General features: G+C 43.0%; 1 protein-coding gene across 1 annotated transcript in view; it reads right to left on the reverse strand.

The window, feature by feature from the left end:
- Positions 1 to 18,066, reverse strand: part of LOC128968231 (amine oxidase [flavin-containing] A-like) — a 44,444-nt gene that overhangs the window by 15,551 nt on the left and 10,827 nt on the right. Inside the window, exons 2-5 of the mRNA XM_054382606.1 lie at positions 15,385 to 15,479; positions 12,501 to 12,638; positions 3,961 to 4,065; positions 1,796 to 1,887 (exon numbers count right to left, since the gene is read on the reverse strand). Coding sequence (XP_054238581.1) covers positions 1,796 to 1,887; positions 3,961 to 4,065; positions 12,501 to 12,638; positions 15,385 to 15,479 — 430 coding nt within the window. The remainder of the gene's footprint in view (positions 1 to 1,795; positions 1,888 to 3,960; positions 4,066 to 12,500; positions 12,639 to 15,384; positions 15,480 to 18,066) is intronic.

The raw sequence follows: 18,066 nt of genomic DNA on the forward strand, positions 1-18,066 counted from the left end.
GTACATGCATTAAAACTAGAGTGCCACAAAACCACTGGCAGCAGAAGCAGTCTTGCAGAGAAGTATTTTACAGGAGGAGAGATTGCTGTAAATCCAGTTCTGCTTATACTCCACTGGCTGCCTGACCAAGAAGAATGGTAAAAAAATAGAAGGGGAAGAGCCAGTGCACTTGCAACAGGAAGGGTAGTTAGAAGTACCCAAGTTTGCAGGCAGATGGCTCATAGAACTAATTGTAAAGAAAACTACCAACACCACGGAAAGCATGAGAAAACCCAAATGGTTGCACCTTGTATCACATGGAGCTGGAGAAAGAATTAAGTGATCAAAATAAGTTTCAAACAGCGATTTTTGGTCAGGAAGCTGCAGGCACAGTGCTAAACCACAGTCCAGATGAAAGAGCAAACAGAGCACAGCCACACAAATGAAAGGTGTTGAATATGAGGGAGGAGAGGATTACAGAACCACACAGAGGCTGGCACAGCAAGTGGGGACACAAGTGCTCAAATGAGCACACTTCTCTGTGCCTTATGAAGGGAATTAACTGAAAAAAGGAAGAAAAAAGTATTTGCAGTAGTTGTCACCTCACACCGAACACTGTTTCTTTTTTCTTTGGGCAGTGTGGTCCCTTACAGACTGGCCATTTTCTAGGTGATACAACAGCTTGGGCCTCCTTCCTACCAAGCAGGACTGATGCTCTGTTGGACCTGCTACTTACAAACAAGGAAAACCTGTTGGGTAGTGTGAAGGTGAAGGGCAGCCTTGGCTGGAATGGCCATGAGACTGTGTAGTTTAAGGTCCTGAGAAGAGCAAAACAAACATCAGAATGACAAGCCTGGATTTTGGAAGAGCAGGTTTTTCTCCTTCTTAAGGACCTGCTTGGCAGCATCTCATGGGAAGCTACCCTGTAGGGCAAAGAGACCCAGGAGAACTGGACAGCACAAGGACAGATCCCCAGGAGCAGAGGGAGGGTGTGCTGCAATAGGCAGAGCTGACCAAAAGCAGCAGCAGGCTTGCTGGGATGAATGTGGAACTCCTGATTTGGCTCAGGCATAAACTAGCCAGGGAGGCGAAAAACAACAAGAAAGTTTGCTGTGGTTGCCTTGTTTCCCTCAAGGGGTGGCCCAGCAGGCATGATTGCTGAAACAAGAAGCAGCATTTGAACTTATCCAGGGTTTCCAAAGCCAACAGCTGCTCAGGTACCCCTCCTCAGGTCTCATGTTGCCCTACCCATTGAGTGAACACTGGAAAGCAGCTGCCTTTTGTCATAGCATGCTGCCCTCTGATGTGCCAGTGGCCTGCTCCATGGTACACACAATGCATCTCATGCAGCAAAAGCAGACACTGTGCAGGAGAGGACATAGCCAAGTTGGAGGATATCACTCCTCAGATCCTAGCCTGCCCTCATTGCTGATCCTGGAAGTGACATTTATTCATGCCTGCAAAGCAGAGGCTTTTTTTCCACCTTGCTCTTCCTAAATACAAAGGCACACAATCTACAACTGAGTGAAGCGAAAGCCCATGCTGTCACTCCAGTATGCATGGGCCTGCTGAGGCAAATTCCAGATATTCCCAGCACCTTTAATCCCACCTGCCAAGTGCAGCTGTACCACCTTATCCTGCACAGGCCCTCATCCCCTGCCTGAAAACAGCTCATCAGAGAGACCAGCCTCATCTCAAATAACCTCCTGGTCTCTCATTGCCTGTATCTCAACTATACTCAGCTGTACCCCAGAATTTGTCAGGGAGCCACTATCACTCTGCAGCTGGATTTCAAAGTGAATGAAGACTTATGTACTTGCTCCAGCAAATCTTATTTATCAACTCTTGCATGGTCATTTTGTCCCATTCTTCAGCATGAGGAGCATTCCATGGTGCTTCAGGAGGAATCTGCAGATAGAGGCAAAACATTCAATATATTATTCACTACTATAGCATAGCTACTAACTAGTAGCACAGTTGATTGATATGTTAGCCAGAGGTTGCTTTTATCCCCTGCATGTGGCTGTAAATTTGGAATAAATTTATCAGACAAAATGTCTCCATTCACACCTTTGGGGATGACCATCAAATCTGGCTTTATCTGACTAATGAGCTATATCATTATGTTGGGACTCATCTAGCCTTTAGCTGTCCAGAAGTGAGAGGTCTATTCTAATTTAGTGGTCTTGGTGTCCTCTAACAGCTGAGAGAATTTTTTTTCTCCACTCTAAGACTCAGTGCCAAGATCACAGAATCTTAGGGGCCAGAAAGGACCCGAAAGATCGTCTAGTCCAAGCCCCCTGCCAGAGCAGGATCACCTAGACCACATCACACAGGAACACATCTCCAGAGAGGGAGACTCCACAACCACCCTGGCCAGCCTATTCCAGTGCTCTCTCACCCTTACAGTGAAAGTTTTTCCTCATGTTTCCATGGAACTTCCTATGCCTCAACTTCCAGACATTGCCCCTTGTCCTGCCATCACTGAGCAGAGCCTGGCTCCATCCTCTTGGCACTCACCCTTTACATATTTATAAACATTAATAAGGTCAACCCTTAGTCTCCTCCTGTCCAAGCTGAAGAGCCCCAGCTCCCTCAGTATCTCCTCATAAGGAAGATGTTCCACTTCCCTAATCATTTCTGTGGCTCTCTGCTGGACTGTCCTTCTTGAACTGATGGGTGTCCAAAGGCCCCTATGTCTCTCTGTTAAACTACAGAGGGAGCAAAACCATCTGGATACTATTAACTTATTTTTAGACAGTTGAATTCTTAATAATAATCCATTGCATGTAAGTATCATGACAAATGCATCTTTAAAGAAAAAAAGAATGCATTTGATAAAATAATGCAGAGCATCATGCACAACTTTCATTCCACAAAGCCACATTGACTGAATGAACTTTTGAGGAATACAGTGAGCTGTGCTTGAAGGTTACTGCAAGGCAGAGCCCCTGATTTGTAGTCAGATTATAAGGCAACTGATAAATATTTCAGAGATGGTGTGACGATGTTTCAGGGCCTAATCTTTTGCACACAGGAAGATCTGAAGTGTTACTGCTTGAATTTTGAAGGCATTTACAGTTGAAGAATTTTAGAAATATACTTTTACAAATAAAAAATACTATGAAGGCAAAGTGGAGCCCACCTTTGGCAGCCACAAAAAAAAAAAAAAATCATCCTTACTCAAGAATTCTATCACAGGGGAAACAGAAAAATTCTTCCCACTTCTGGGAGCTGAGGGAGCTGAGTCTCTTTAGCTTGGAGGAGTCTGAGAGGTAACCTCATTAATGTTAATAAATATGTGAAGGGTGAGTGTCAGGAGGACACAGCCAGGCTCTTCTCAGGGATGCCCAATGACAGGACAAGGGGCAATGGATGCAAGCTGGAACACAGAAGGTTCCATGTGAACATAAGGAATTTTTTTTTTCATTGTGAGGGTGACAAACACTGGAACAGGCTGCCCAGAGAGGTTGTGGAGTCTCCTTTTTTGGAGACATTCAAAATCTGCCTGGATGCATTCCTGTGTGACCTACTCTAGGTGATCCTGCTCTGGCAGGGGAGTTGGACTAAATGATCTTTTGAGGTCCCTTCCAACCCCTAATGTTCTGTGATTTTTTGATCTCCCAGCTCATGAAATGGTTTTCCCTGGCATGAGAATGTACATACACTAAGGTTCAACATATTTTTTTTCCAGGTATCTAAATATCAAGATATTTTGTATCCTCTCATAGCATGGTTGGGTTGGAAGGGATCTTTACATATCTACTCCAGCTCCCTCTCAGTGAGGAAGCCCTCTTATTCCTGATAGGTCCTGTGTAATATAGATATCTCTCCTGAATGATATTTCTTTTTTTTTTTTTTCTCATTTCCTTCCCTATTAAAGAAGCAATAAAAAAGCCTACCAGAAGCAACATCAAACCAAACCAGATTTACTCATGGTGATGTGAGCATTGTAAAAGAGAGACAATTTACAGAGCTTACCTCTTTTCCCATCCTGTCCATGGTCCTCCAGAAGTTATTGTAATCCAGATAAATGAAGGGATTCCATGTTGAAGGGCTAATACCTGTTATATAGCGTGACTTCCCCTGAAATACATATCAGAACATAACTGAAACACAACAGAGCATAGTTTCATATCTTACATGGCCTACGAGGAGCATCTGAGGGAGCTGGGGTTGTTCAGAGTGGAGAAGAGGAGGCTGAGGGGAGACCTCATCGCTCCCTACGGCTACCTGAAGGGAGGCTGGAGTGAGGAGGGGACAGCCACTTCTTGGTGTCAAGCAACAGGACTAGAGGAAATGGTTTCAAGCTGTACCAGGGGAGGTTCAGGCTGGATATTAGGAAATACTTCTTCACAGAGAAGCATATCAGACGTTAGAATGGTCTGCCCAGGGCAGTGGTGGAGTCACCATCCCTGCAGGTCTTTAAGCAGCATGTAGACCTGGTGCTTAGGGACATGGTTTAGTGTTGACCCTTCAGTGCTGAGTTGGACTGGATAATCTTTGAGGTCTCTTCCAAGTGGATGTTTTTTGTGATTCTGTGATTGATTCCTCAAGAACACAAAATTCTGTCATCAGGTGGCTGACTTTTTGCCCCAAAAGACCTAGGGCTTTTTGTCATTTTGGTTTTGGCTTGATGTCTTTTACCCTGCGTATGCAAGTGAGCAGTGGAATGCATGAAGCTAAGTATGAGGGGAAAAATCAGTTGGGCTGACATTAAAGAGGACAATAACACCTTTTTTTTTTTTTTTCTTTTAATTTGGATGGGATGGAAAGAGGTACATTTGTTCTGAGCAGGTTGGCAAATTCAGGCCTAAAGAGACCCAAAAAAATGCCCAGGGAAGTAATAATTTCTTGTTGCTAAGCATTCTGAATGATTACATTCAAATGTACCTAGCATTTGGTTGTCTGCTAAAATATGCATTCTAAAATTTGCATGGGTCTAAAACTGCATGGACTTCAAACATTTAAACTATCTGAGCACATTTATGGTACACCTCACCTATGAAAAGAAAATGGACCTCTTATACCAATTACCTTGGGAGAAACTCTGTCTTGTTGTTGTTGTTAATTGTCAAAAAAAGACAATTTGGGGCTGCAGGAAGAAAAATTTTGTACATTTGCAAACATGGTATCACTGCTTAAAATGTGTATGACACACAGATGCTACAGGAATAGGGGCTGCCTCAGATAATCTTGTGATATAATGATAAGTAAGACAATCTAACAGCAGCTGGTTCTTTGTGATAACTTTAATGTGAAGGAGGACTGGATGAGCAGGCAACAGTTCCTCTTATTAAGCTGCTTTGAAGCTTCCCCCGTGTGAGTCAATGGCAAATTTCTCATCAGACATCTTTAACATTTGCTTTTCCAGGTGCACCAGAAGTCTGTGTGAGGTGATGTGGCAGGATGCAGTGAATACACTGAACCACGACAGGTAGGAGCTGCTTTTCAGTGCAATGTAACCCATGCCAGCCTCTGCTTTAGCAGAGAAGCAAACATTAGGTACGTTTGAATGCAATAAATCAGAACAAGAAATTATTACCTCCCTGAGAATTTTTTGTGTCTCCTTAGGCCTGAATTTGACCTACTCAGGTAGGTCCATCCCATCCAAATTCAAAGAAAAGAAAAAAGTGTTATTGTCCTTGTTAATGTCAGCCCAACTGATTTCTTCCCTCATACTTAGCTTCATGCATTTCATTGCTTACATGCATATGCAGGGGGGAAAAGAAAAGAAAAGAAAAAGGTTAAGTCTTTTGGGGCACCCAACATCAGGTGGGAGTCACAGACCAATTGAAAGGCTGCAGTGCAGCAATACATGAGATGGTGACCCAGAGACTGGGGAACAGGAAGCATACACTTGGCAAGAGAATTTGTCAGTACCACAGTATCACAGTACATTACAAGTTGGAAGAGATCATCAAGTCCAACCCCCCTGCCAAAGCAGGATCACTTAGGGTAGCCCACACAGGAATGCATCCAGGTGGGTTTTGAAAGTCTCCAGAGAAGGAGACTCCACAACCCCCCTGGACAGCCTGTTCCAGTGCTCTGTCACCCTCACTGTAAAGAAGTTTCTCCTCATGTTGAGGTGAAATCTGCTATGTTCAAGCTTGAACCTGTTGTTTCTTGACTTATTACTGTGAACCACTGAAAAAAGCCTGGCTCCCTCCACTTGATACCCACCCCTCAGATATTGATAGACATTGATCAGATCCCCTCTCAGTCCTCTCTTCTCCAGACTGGTCAGTCTTCCCCACTGGTAATTGTGTATGCTTGTGTAAATACCTATGGATTTCTGATATTCTTTAGAACATTTTTCTGCAAAGATCATAACAGAGATAAAAGTTGCAAGATGAAACTCAGAGACCATAGTTGGCTTCCAGACTTGGTAAAATCAGTAGAAAACAATTCCAAACCCTCACGTTTTGGTCAACTTTTGCCCTCCCCAAGGCAGGTACAATGGAGGAGAAAAGCATTCAAATAATGGACAGAAGTCTTGTTATGGTCACCACCACTTGGTCCCCATCTTCCCAGAGGATGGTTGCAGTGATGCCCCAGCTCTGGGCATCCATCTCAGTCCATGGACCACTCTGGGCTCTACCTCTTCACCTCTTCAGTGAGCGCAGCATCTAACACTCTCCTGTTCAATTCAGGCACAGAAACCTCTGCTCAGAGCCAAGCAAAGCAAAAGGCTGCAATCTCAGCACTTATTTCAGCTTGAAAACTAAAAACTTATAAGTTTTGGTTGTTTGGGATTTGTTTGTTTGTTTATTTGTTTGAATTTTCATCAAATGTTGAGTTTTCAAGCCACTCTGAACATGGTTAGTTATGTAAACCTCTGGATTTCTGGGAATGTAATCTTAATTTCGTGTCTTACATATGTTTTCTCTCTCTTTTATCCCCATTTCATTCTGTTTTAGAGAGTTACATTGGAGGAAGGTGGATGGGGGATGCTCCTTCTGCCTTCTCCAGGTGCATGTGTGTATGCAAAACACATTTCTGTCAGGACAAGAGCAGAGCAAATGCTCCTGTGAACCTGTGAGCTATCCTCCATACAACACCACCTCTTCTTTTCCCTTGAGCACAATTTCTCACTGCCAGTTTGCAGCACTGTGTGTTCAGCCACAGAAAAGAGGACCAAAGTATGCATGCAAAGGGATATTCTGCATGCTACAGCTTTTGCTGTCATAAACAGATCCTGTATCAAACAAGGAAATCCTGACACAAAGCAGTAATATGTCGCTAATGGTTCTCTTCTTGTTGCACAACATTTAGTTTAGCAAGAAGATAAGCAATACTGCTCCTGCAAAGTTCATTTATTGATATACTTTTTGTTCTGGTCAGACACCCAGCTGCCACTAATGTCTCTTCCTTGACATGCTTTAACACCAATAATCCTGCCCTGAAGCAGAGATGAGGTGCATTCAGGCTGCCCAACACCAGGTGAAGATAAGTTATAACTGCAGTCATGTCAACAGTGCAAGGGGGAAAAGGGAAAAGACAAGCTCCCTGCTCAGGAGCAACAGTGAAAACTTCCCAGGTTTTCACCCTTCAGTGATACCTCTTTTCAAGAGGCTTTTGGATAAATGACTGTGCTTGTACTGAGTGATGTAACTTGCAAACACTTAACTCAAGAAAAGCACTTGTTTGAAAAGAAAGTAAAACAGTAACACCTTTTAAGCCTCCTCTCCTCCTCCTGTCTTCAGCCAAACCTATTTCTCATATTGATGGAAACAGTAGCCCCTGAAAAGTCTCTCTCAGAAACTCTGTTTGCAGCAAAAGAGCTTCTCCAACCTCCAGCATTAACTCTACTGTGTTCCACAGTTACAGGATGAGAAAATCCCAGACTATCCTGATTGCTGCAGATAGGGCAATTAGCAAAATAACTTGCCCACTGCCAGACTACCTAGAATTTTCCTCCAATTTTCCACCTTTACACTAGCTGTAGGCCACCATGGCCCCAAACTGCTGATGACCAATCAAGAAATCCCTGTGTGACATGTATCATATTGGATATTCACTTATCTGCTGTTTGAAAGAAAGAACCATCATTTCAATACTGATCTGAAAACATTCTTATCCCCACATCTTTGGTCAGTGGCATGCCCCAGGAAGATCAATGTGAAAACATATTTTTTCCCCTAAGAACTATGAAATGCCAAATGATAATTAACAGTCTAAAGTTAGGTTACTTGGTGCTCTCTTCTGCATGCAAAAAACACCCCTAACTTCAGCAAGACTGGAGAATAAGGGCAGGAAAAGCTTCAAAAATATAACAGTGCTAACAGCCACATCAATTTTACAACTCTCTCTCTTGCACAAGTATGTCCACAGCAGAGAACAAATCTAGCCCAAATGACCTGGGGTTTGATATTGCCTCCTTACTAGGCAAAGGAACTCTTGCTGCATATTTCACAAAGGAGCTCACTGCAAGCAGGCAAGGTCTTGCAATGTTTCATTTTTGAACAAGTTTATCATGTTCTGGGTATATTATTTTGAGAATTACTGGTTTCTTAACTGAAAGGCAAATAAACTACTGGCATTCTTCCCATGCTAACACAGGGCTGCTAGGCTGCTTGTCTGACCCACAGAGTTTATCTAACTTTTTTTTTTTTTTCCCCTGATGTGTCAAATGCTTTCCTGCAGACCTCAGATTTGAGTCCTGCTGCCTGCCTGGATTAGTTACCCCACACCAATCCAAAGGAAACAATAACCTCAAGCACCATACTTCAGCGGTTACAAGGAAGGCAGCAGAGATGTGCTTTGCAAAGTCTGTAGCCCTGGGCTACACTGTGACTTGTAACTAAGCCCATGTCACCCCAGCTGTGACACCAACCCCAAGTTTCAATTTGTGTCAGAAGAGCACACCACTTTGGCAGTCTTGAGAAAGGCAAACCTGGCTCCTACCTGCTGTGCTGAAGCACAGAGAGAGAATTCCTTGCACCCCAGAGCAGAGTGCTCTTGCCCTTGGGCTGTGCACAGCACACACAGCCAGAGCAGCAACTCCCTTATGGTTTGGAAGGGTTACAGGTGGGCATCCTTCCCTGCTCAGCAGCTGTAGCAGGTCTAGCCTTGTGAGCATGGCTGTACCTTGGACTGTCTGTGATTCCTGAGTTCAAACTGCAGGTTTATGGCAATCTGCACAGATGTAGCCACAGCCTTAACTGCTGGACCCTAATCACTTAATCTTAAAGCCAGATGAAGGAAGGAAAAGATTAGTTGGGCAAAGTGTAACTTTGCATACAAGGATTTATCTTTTGTCAAATGTTACCTTGCTCAGAAAATCAAAAACAAAGAAAGAAGCAAAACCAGGCTTCATTTACTAATGTTCTATATGTTTGAGCTGGGTGCTGCAACCATGTATTAGAGGACTAATTCTATGACACAGTTAATACCACACCAAGGCCCTGACACACTTACTTTCTACAGTCTTCTACTAAAGAGAAGATGAAAATAGAGCACAGCATGACCTTCAAGGACTTCTGTAAGAATTAAAAGCTATCTGCCCCTTCTGGGAAGGGAGAATGCCAGCACATCTGCTTTTTCTCAGTCTAAAGCATTCTTGATGAATTATGAGGCAGTAGTCACAGAGTAATTTGGCTGGTGAGAAAGTCAGGTTCAGTAACAAAAGCTATGGTTTGAAGTTGCACATTTACAGCAACAGGATACAAACAAATTCCTGATTGATACCAAAGCAGTCCATGTTACTATGGTAACTGATGGGAAAGAATGAACGATCATCAACAACAATAACAAAAAAGATAAACAACAATTACGTATTTGGATTTTTCTAACGAGCTGTAGCAGCAAAGGAAACCTGCTCCCACTGAATTAGCCTGCTTTTAAAAGCTTCTTGTACATGGAATTTTTCCACACACACATATGGGAAAAATTCCTTTCAGAGCAAAGAGGTTCATGAAATCTCCTTGGGGATTTCCTCTTTCCCTTGGCTGCTGCTAGGATGAACCATTGCCCCACGCTTTCCCCTAATCCAACCCCACCCTCGAATCCTTCAGAAAGAGCCAAACTTGACTGACTAATAGGGCAAACAAAAGACAAAAAAAAAATATCTTAATCTGAAGCTGCTGGGGGTTACATGTGGTTGAATGATTGTCACAACAAATTCTAAAGCCATCACACCATGTTTAGTCATTCCTCAAAGCACTGTCCTTCATGCCTCTGACAAAACCACACAGCATTTGAAGAAATGCCCTTGGGAAGAGACCTTCCTGTTTGGCCCCAGTTCTGTGTTCCCTGACAGCCACCAGCTGATAGAAATATCAGATGAGACACAAGGAAAAAAGTTGTGGTAAAACTTTCCAAACCTGAAAGGCCCACAGCTGACAGTCTATTAGCCCAAGAAGCTAAAACATCCACCTCTCAGATTGATATTTAATTCCTGGAGCAATGATCATTTAATATCAAATAATCTCTTTGCTAACATGTTTTCTATTACCTAGGAAACACCACAGGTGCTTGGGTTCTTGGAGCATCCTTAATGAATATGAGGGGTGTATCTATAGCCAGGAAAGCACAAATCCCTACCTGGCCAACTCACCATCACAGCATGACAGCAGTGTGCAGCAGGCAGGTAAAATGTGCAAACCCTAAGGGCTCTGAGCACTCATCAACTCAACCAACAGCCAGGACTGCACAGATGGTTTTCAACAGGCTTCTTGTAGAAGTGTGATGTAAAAGGGGGTTGAATAACAGATCCCTGAATCAAAGACTACGTGACTACGTGATGTCTCAAGGAAAGAGTAAAGAGAAGCAGCAGTGGAAAACCTTAGGGGGAAAAAAAAAAAAACACAAAAAAAAGAGCTGCAATTTGTGGGAAGATGAGGAGGAATAAGATTTTTTTTTTTTATCTGTGCTTAAGTTTGTCCATGCTAGCAGACTTGCAAGCCCCTTTGCTGTCATCCTGGGCCAACAACTATGCCTCCCTTGGGGACTCTGGTTAACTCAGCAGGATCATGAAACCAAATCTTCAGTTGATCCACACAGGCTGTGATCCAGTTGAGTAGCACATCATGCTGCCTCTTGCTTAGAAACATGCTTTCACTTCAAAGAAAACTCACAAAATTACATGGTTGTTAGCAAGGACATGCATAATGTAATATGGGATGAAAAAAAAAGCTGCATCTTCAGTGTCAAAATGGATTAAAGGCTGAAATTTATGTAACCCATTAGAGCTTTTTATTTGACATACAGAAGATAAGTGCCTTTCAGAATGCTAAGAGAATCCATGTCTGAGTTTAAATTAAATAGAGTGGGCCAAGAATTCAGGTGGTACAAATCAGCCCAGCCTTCTTTCTGTAGAACCACACCAATTCTACACCAACTGGTATAAAGTAACTTTTTTTTACTATTTAAGATGTGACTATTTATTGAGTATGTCATGAACCTACCCAAGAAAGTGAGGTTACAGAACCAGGTTTGCAGAATGAGTGCACTGCTCCAGTTCTTAGAAGAAAAAACTTGGGAAGACATAACAGAAACTAAATCCACTAAGGGTCAATCACATAGCCTTACTCTATCAAATATGTCAACTCTGATTCATATAGGCTACAAACCTCATTCTGCCAGAGCCTGGGTAGCATCAAAACTAAAGGTTATTAATAAAATTAAAAAGTTATAGTGTTTGAAAGATAAAGCAGTTTGTGAGTTATGGAGATAGACAGTTGTACCTCATGCCCACAAATCTTAGGTCTGTCCTTGTCCCTCTCCCTGCTGCACTCCCTCTGCATTGGTTTTGGCAGTAGGTCTTGACTAGGCCTTCAGGAAAAAAATCAGTGGGCTAAATATCTAGGACAAGGGCTGGACATCTGCTCTCAAGACAGGTTTTACTGCAATGCACTTTAGCCACACCAATACCTACTCAAGCATGGTCCCTTAGTCAAGGTCTGGACTCCTATATCACATCTCAGACATGAAGTTGATAGCAAGCCTCAGGAGGAGTTTATTTCTCACTGTTACCCAGAGATGGAATCTCAATGAGTCTCAAATTAGATGCCCAGCTTCCAGACATGCAACTGTAAGTAAGATGAATCCCACACTACAGGACTGGGAGTGATCTCACAGGAATCTAGTTATGTAAATTGTGCAAATACATCCTACTACTCCCAGACTTGTTCCATAACACTGCTGTCTAATATTGTTGCTCAACAGCATCCAACAGTGGTGGTGGTTTTTTTCCTTTTCTTATTTAAATTTGGCTTTTACTTCAGAATAGTATTTTCTGAATTTTAAGTGAAAATTCTTTAGAGGGTATGTTCAAAGGTAATCATCAGTTACTGAATGTATCCCAGTTTATTTTATTTTCACTGCTGTCAGTTTCACTTTGTGAACACTTTTCAAAAGCAAACAAGAAACCCACTCCCAGTAAGTTAAAACAGGAGAAAAGTGTTTCCAACTGGGACTACTAAAAGTCAGTTTAAAAGAAATCCTTTTAATGACTGTCAGTAATTTCCAAAGCTCAATGGTATTTTTAGGGATCTCAGCACAGAAGATGGAATACTTACTGACTTATAATGGACCATATGCCCCTCCACATTCACTTTATAGTTCTCAATTCCCAGCTCTTTTGCCAAGCGGAGAATCCGGTTTTGGGTAGGTCCCACATATGCTCCACCAACATCCACGTAGTTAACCTTATTGTTCTGTCAAAAGGAAAACATGCAGGAATCAGAATATGTGCAGGAAACTCTTCAATGCAAGCAGCCAGAAGCAGGAAGAATTATTTCATACTGACTAGCACTGCAACTGCACATGCAGGGGAAAATGTATCCTGAACTGACTTAACAAGAGGCAATTTTGAGCTCTGTGAGAGATTCATAGACTCATAGATCACCAGGTTGGAAGGGACCTCAAGGCTCATCTAGTCCAACCTTTCACAGGGTGAGAATATAGCTTGTATGAGATGGTCTAGCACCCTGTCAAGCTGGGCTTTGAAGCTGTCTAATGTAGGGGAAGCCAACACCTCTCCTGGGAGTTTATTCCAATGTCTAATAGTTCGAATGGTGAAAAAAAAAATGTCTGGCTCTTTGTTAAAAGGGAATCTCCCTCCTCATGATGGCTGCCCTTTATGTACTTAGAATCATAGAATCAGTCAGGGTTGGAAGGGACCTCAAGGATCATCCAGTTCCAACCCCCCTGCCATGGGCAGGGACACCTCACACTAGATCAGGCTGGCCAGAGCCTCATCCAGCCTGGCCTTAAACACCTCCAGGGATGGGGCCTCAACCACCTCCCTGGACAACCCATTCCAGGCTTTCACCACTCTTATGGTGAAGAAATTCTTCCTCTCATCCAGTCTGAACCTCCCCACTTCCAGCTTTGTTCCATTCCCCATAGTCCTATCACTACCTGATACCCTAAATTGGTCCCTCATCAGCTTTCTTGTAGCCCCCTTCAGATACTGGAAGGCCACAAGAAGGTCACCTCGGAGCCTTCTCTTCTCCAGACTGAACAACCCCAACTCTTTCCGTCTGTCCTCATAGGAGAGCTGTTCCAGCTGAGTAGAGTGGGAGAATGACATCTTTATCCCTGCTGATGATACCCTTATTAATGCAACTCAGCATCCTGTTGGCTTTCTTTGCCACCACAGCACACTGTTCACTCATGTGGAGCCTTTTGTCCACCAAGACCCCTAGGTCCCTCTCCACAGTGCTGCTCTCAAGCCAGGTGGCTCCCAATCTGAGCTGCATTCCTGAGTTACATGTTCCCAGGTGCAAGACCCTACACTTGGCCTCATTAAACTTCATACAGAAGATCACAGAGTGTTCACTCCATCATGCACATGTACAATTGGGTTCAACTCTTGTTTAAATTTCACTGCAGTTTTCAGTACTGGCTCTTTAGTTTCACAAAAGACAAGAGCATGGGGAGAAATATTCAACTCAATCAACACTTTGGTTATGTCTAACCTCACTCTTTCAGAATTCATGTTACATTTTTTGTTGTTGCAAAACATTTCTCAAGTTGAAACCATCTCCAGCACTAAGGCTTGTTTCCTCTCTGTAGATATCTGCTTAGACTTAATGCTGAGCACCAAGCTGCAGTATTCAAGGACAGTAATCTCCTTTCCAGCATGGCACACCTTGGCTCTAGTCTTATGCACTCTGGCTAGCAACCCCCAGCCATGCCTGCTACTGAAAGTGCTCCACACCCTCCCCAGACCAACATCACTTTCACTTGGAAGTTAGAAGAAAAGAAAAAATTTCAGGGACATACACTATACCAAGTAGGCTGACTTCCCAAGACAGTAACTCCTTTTAAACACTGTTTATAGTGAGCATTTCAAGCTAGGCATTCTTAGTGTCACAGAAGGATGGTGTTTATGCTTCATGCTTCAAGTACAATGATTTCTGCTGAAACCCCACTGTTTATCTTTAGTTCCTCTGCAATGGCATCGAACATAATTCAAACCTCCCTTACTTCCAGGATGGGAAGCAGAGGTAAAGTCTGTATTGCATTACCCTGTGCCATAGGTGACACACCAACCTGCTGTCTTTTAGCTTTTGCACATTGCCTCTTGTCCTGCCACTGGGCACCACTGAAAATAGCCTGGTTCCATCCACTTTGCTCCCTTCCTTTCCTCCCTTCTATACACTCATGAGGTCTCCTTCAGTCTTCTCTTCTCCAGGCTAAATCACAGAGAGGGTGATTGCCCTTTGGAATGGGCTGCACAGGGAGGTGGTGGAGTCACCATCGCTGGAGACATTCAAGAGGAGACTGGATGAGGCACTCAGTGCCATGGTCTAGTTGATTGCTTAGGGCTGGGTGATCAGTTGGACTGGATGATCTTGGAGGTCTCTTCCAACCTGGTTGATTCTATGAAATAGCACCAAATCTCTCAGCCTTTCCTCATAGGTGAGATGCTTCAGTCCCTTCAGTATTCAGATCATTAATGAAGAAGGACTGGACCTAGTATTGGCCCCTGTAGTACACCACAGGTTACTGGCCTCTAACTAGACTTCATCATCCTCTGGCCCAGGTTGTTCAGCCAGTTTTCAGTCCATCTCACTGGCTGCTCATCAGCTCCATAAGTTTGTCTATGAGGATCTTACAGGAGACAGTGCTGAATTACTGAAATATAGCTAGACAATATGCACTCTTCTTTCCTCATCTACCAAGCCAGTAATTTCATCATAGAAGTTTTAACAAGTTGGTCAAGCATGACTTCCTCTTGGTGAATTCATGATGAGTGATGACTTTCTTGCCCTTCACGTGCATGGAAATGGTGTCCAGGATTAGTTGTTCCATGACCTTCCCAGGGATTGAGTTCAGGCTGACCAGCCTGTAGTTTTTTGTGTCCTCCTTCTTCCCCTTTTTGAAGGCAGGAATGACATCTGCCATGTCATAGACCCGCATAAGTTACAGCCCAGCATCTCAAGGAGCACTTACCCTGACAGTGTATGTCCTTCCCCCAACTCTGTTCCGGGCCTCAAGAACCACCACGCTGACCCCAGACTCTGACAGCAATTTGGCGGCTGACAAACCTACCAGAAAAAGAGGAAGTGCTTTAAAACAAGTGGCAGGAATCTCTCACATTTATGGTCAAAAACTGAACCAAAGCTTCAAATCCAGAGATTTCAATCCCCTTTTCAAAAATTCCTGAAGATTCAGAAACTTTTAATGATGTCTTAGCAGAGAAACCACGTGCCTGCTGCTTGGTTCCGTGCTTTGAGCATCTCCATAAACAGCATTTACAGTTGACATTACCCCCCCAACATAAAATTGTCAGACTAGCTCAGATGGAAGCAGATGAAGCTACATTTACAAGCAAAACTACAATCTAGAATATGAAATATAGTGAATATGTACAAAATATACAATATTTACACATATTTACAATTTATAAACAACACAAGAACCCCCTGGACAAAACCAGGGGGTTACCAACAGCTTCCCCCTCTCTGTTCCCTTTTCCCCAACCTAGAGAAGAGCAGAGTAGCTTATTAGTACTTAGCCACAACAAAAAATGCAGCCAAGGTCAGCAACAGCTAAGCAAAAGCACCAGCTAGTATCTGCTAGAGCAAAGAAACCAAAAAGAGAAAGAGTTAATTCATACAACTAACATTATGTTAGTTTTCAGGCCAATGGGATTATTTAGACCTTATCATTATTTTCTCTTTTACATCCCCTGGTAATTTATTTACATTCCACCACTTTTCTACTCAATCTGTGGAAAATTTTTCTAGGCACAGCCTAATACTACCACACATTTTGGCATTTTTAAACAGTAAACCCTCAGTTATTAAGGGGCACACATCTATTTGTGCAGTGCACAGGAAGGCAAAACCCAGCTTGTGGGCCTTGCAGCATTAAAGTGATAGAAATAACAAATGGTCATGTTCCAGTAAGGTAAGCTTTCAACTTCTCTCCCTCATCAACTCTCCACTCTACTGCTAGCCACTGTCCTCATTCACATGCAGGAAGAGGTCTGCTTCATTGTCAAGGTTACTTTTCAGCAATGGAGTTTGACTGTAGCAATCAAACACGCTGTATGTAGACACTTTATAAAAAGAATTATGGTCTCAGAGAGGATCATCAGATTATAGGACTTGGTGACGGGGGCAGTAGAGACAACTGAAAATTCAATGGGACAGGAGTCCTTTTTGCTTTTGACAAATGCCAGCTGAAATTGTAAAAAGCAATCATGACTTTGTGAAATTGGATTAGCCCATCGCCCTGCAGGCTGGTTTGGCACTGAAGCATTGTTTCTTTGGAGTTGTTTCCCCTCCTTAAGTATATCAAAGCCAGCCTTATTGATCAGAACTTCCAAGATACCCTGCAGTAAGAAATAATAATATTATATTCATGTTTATTACACTACCTCAAAATCTGATTAAAAGCAACTGTACGTGAGCCTACAATGAATGCACATCTGAAAAGACCAGAGGAGAGAAATCTTTCTGGGCAGCATTAATGGGGAAGTGGAACACCATTCCCTGGAAATCAGAACTGAGGAAGCTCAAATCATAGAATCAGAGAATCAGAACATGCTGGGGGTTGGAATAGACCTCCAGAGATTCTGCATAAAATTACTGGCCACTTGGGCATGAGTGTGTAATTCTTCTGTAAGATTTTACTGTAGAAGCCATGAAAAATCTGTCCTAGGTATGAAAAAAAAAAATTGCATGCTAGTCTTCAGTGCCTAAGAGCATTATTTCATGCTATGTACAACAGCCATTCACACCATAGATATTTAAGAGAATATAATGGTTGCACTGGACTGAGCTGGAAGTCAAGCTTACTACTGGGGGCTGTTTAATCTTGAGATTGAAGACTGAGAGGGGATCTGATCAATGTGTATAAATATCCGAGGGGTGGGTGTCAAGTGGAGGGGGCCAGGCTCTTTTCAGTGGTGCATAGTAATAAGACAAGGAATAATGGATACAAACTTGAACATAGAAGATTGCACCCTAACATGAGGAGAAACTTCTATATGGTGAGGGTAACAGAGCACTGGAACAGGCTGCCCAGGGGAGTTGTGGAGTCTCCTTCTCTGGAGACTTTCTAGACCCACCTGGATGCATTCCTGCCTGTGCAGACTGCCCTAAGTGATCCTGCTTTGGCACGGGGGTTGGACCTGATGATCTCTTGAGGTCCCTTCCAGCTTCTAATGTACTTTGATACTGTGACACTGGTTAATAGCTTAATTATATAAAATAGCCAAAAAGAGGGCTGCTGAAGGATGAAGAGCATGTGGCAATGTGACTGAAGTCTTCTGACCTGTCCTGTTAAACTGTCTTTGCACTCCAGTCTTACATGTTTTTAGTTTCATTATTGTTAATCCGAGTGTCAATTTAGCCACCGATTCAACAACAAGAAGAACAAAAGACTTCAGAAAGCAGAACCACACAGACTGCGAAAGGGCAAGAGACAAACCAGCAACTGCTTGCTGGCAGCTGGGAGAGGGCCTAACTCAGAAATAAAAACAATGTTACTGCACATTTATTTGTTTAAGGAATGGAAACAATTTCCTTTCAAAATGGAGGCCTAGCAGAAACACAAATGAGGAATCTCTACATAGCTGTCTACCAAATCCAACTCTTAAGCTCCACTCTGGTGCAAGTGAAGTGC

The sequence above is a fragment of the Indicator indicator genome, chromosome 1 (genome assembly GCF_027791375.1).
Source record: "Indicator indicator isolate 239-I01 chromosome 1, UM_Iind_1.1, whole genome shotgun sequence".
NCBI classification, from domain to species: Eukaryota; Metazoa; Chordata; class Aves; order Piciformes; family Indicatoridae; genus Indicator; species Indicator indicator.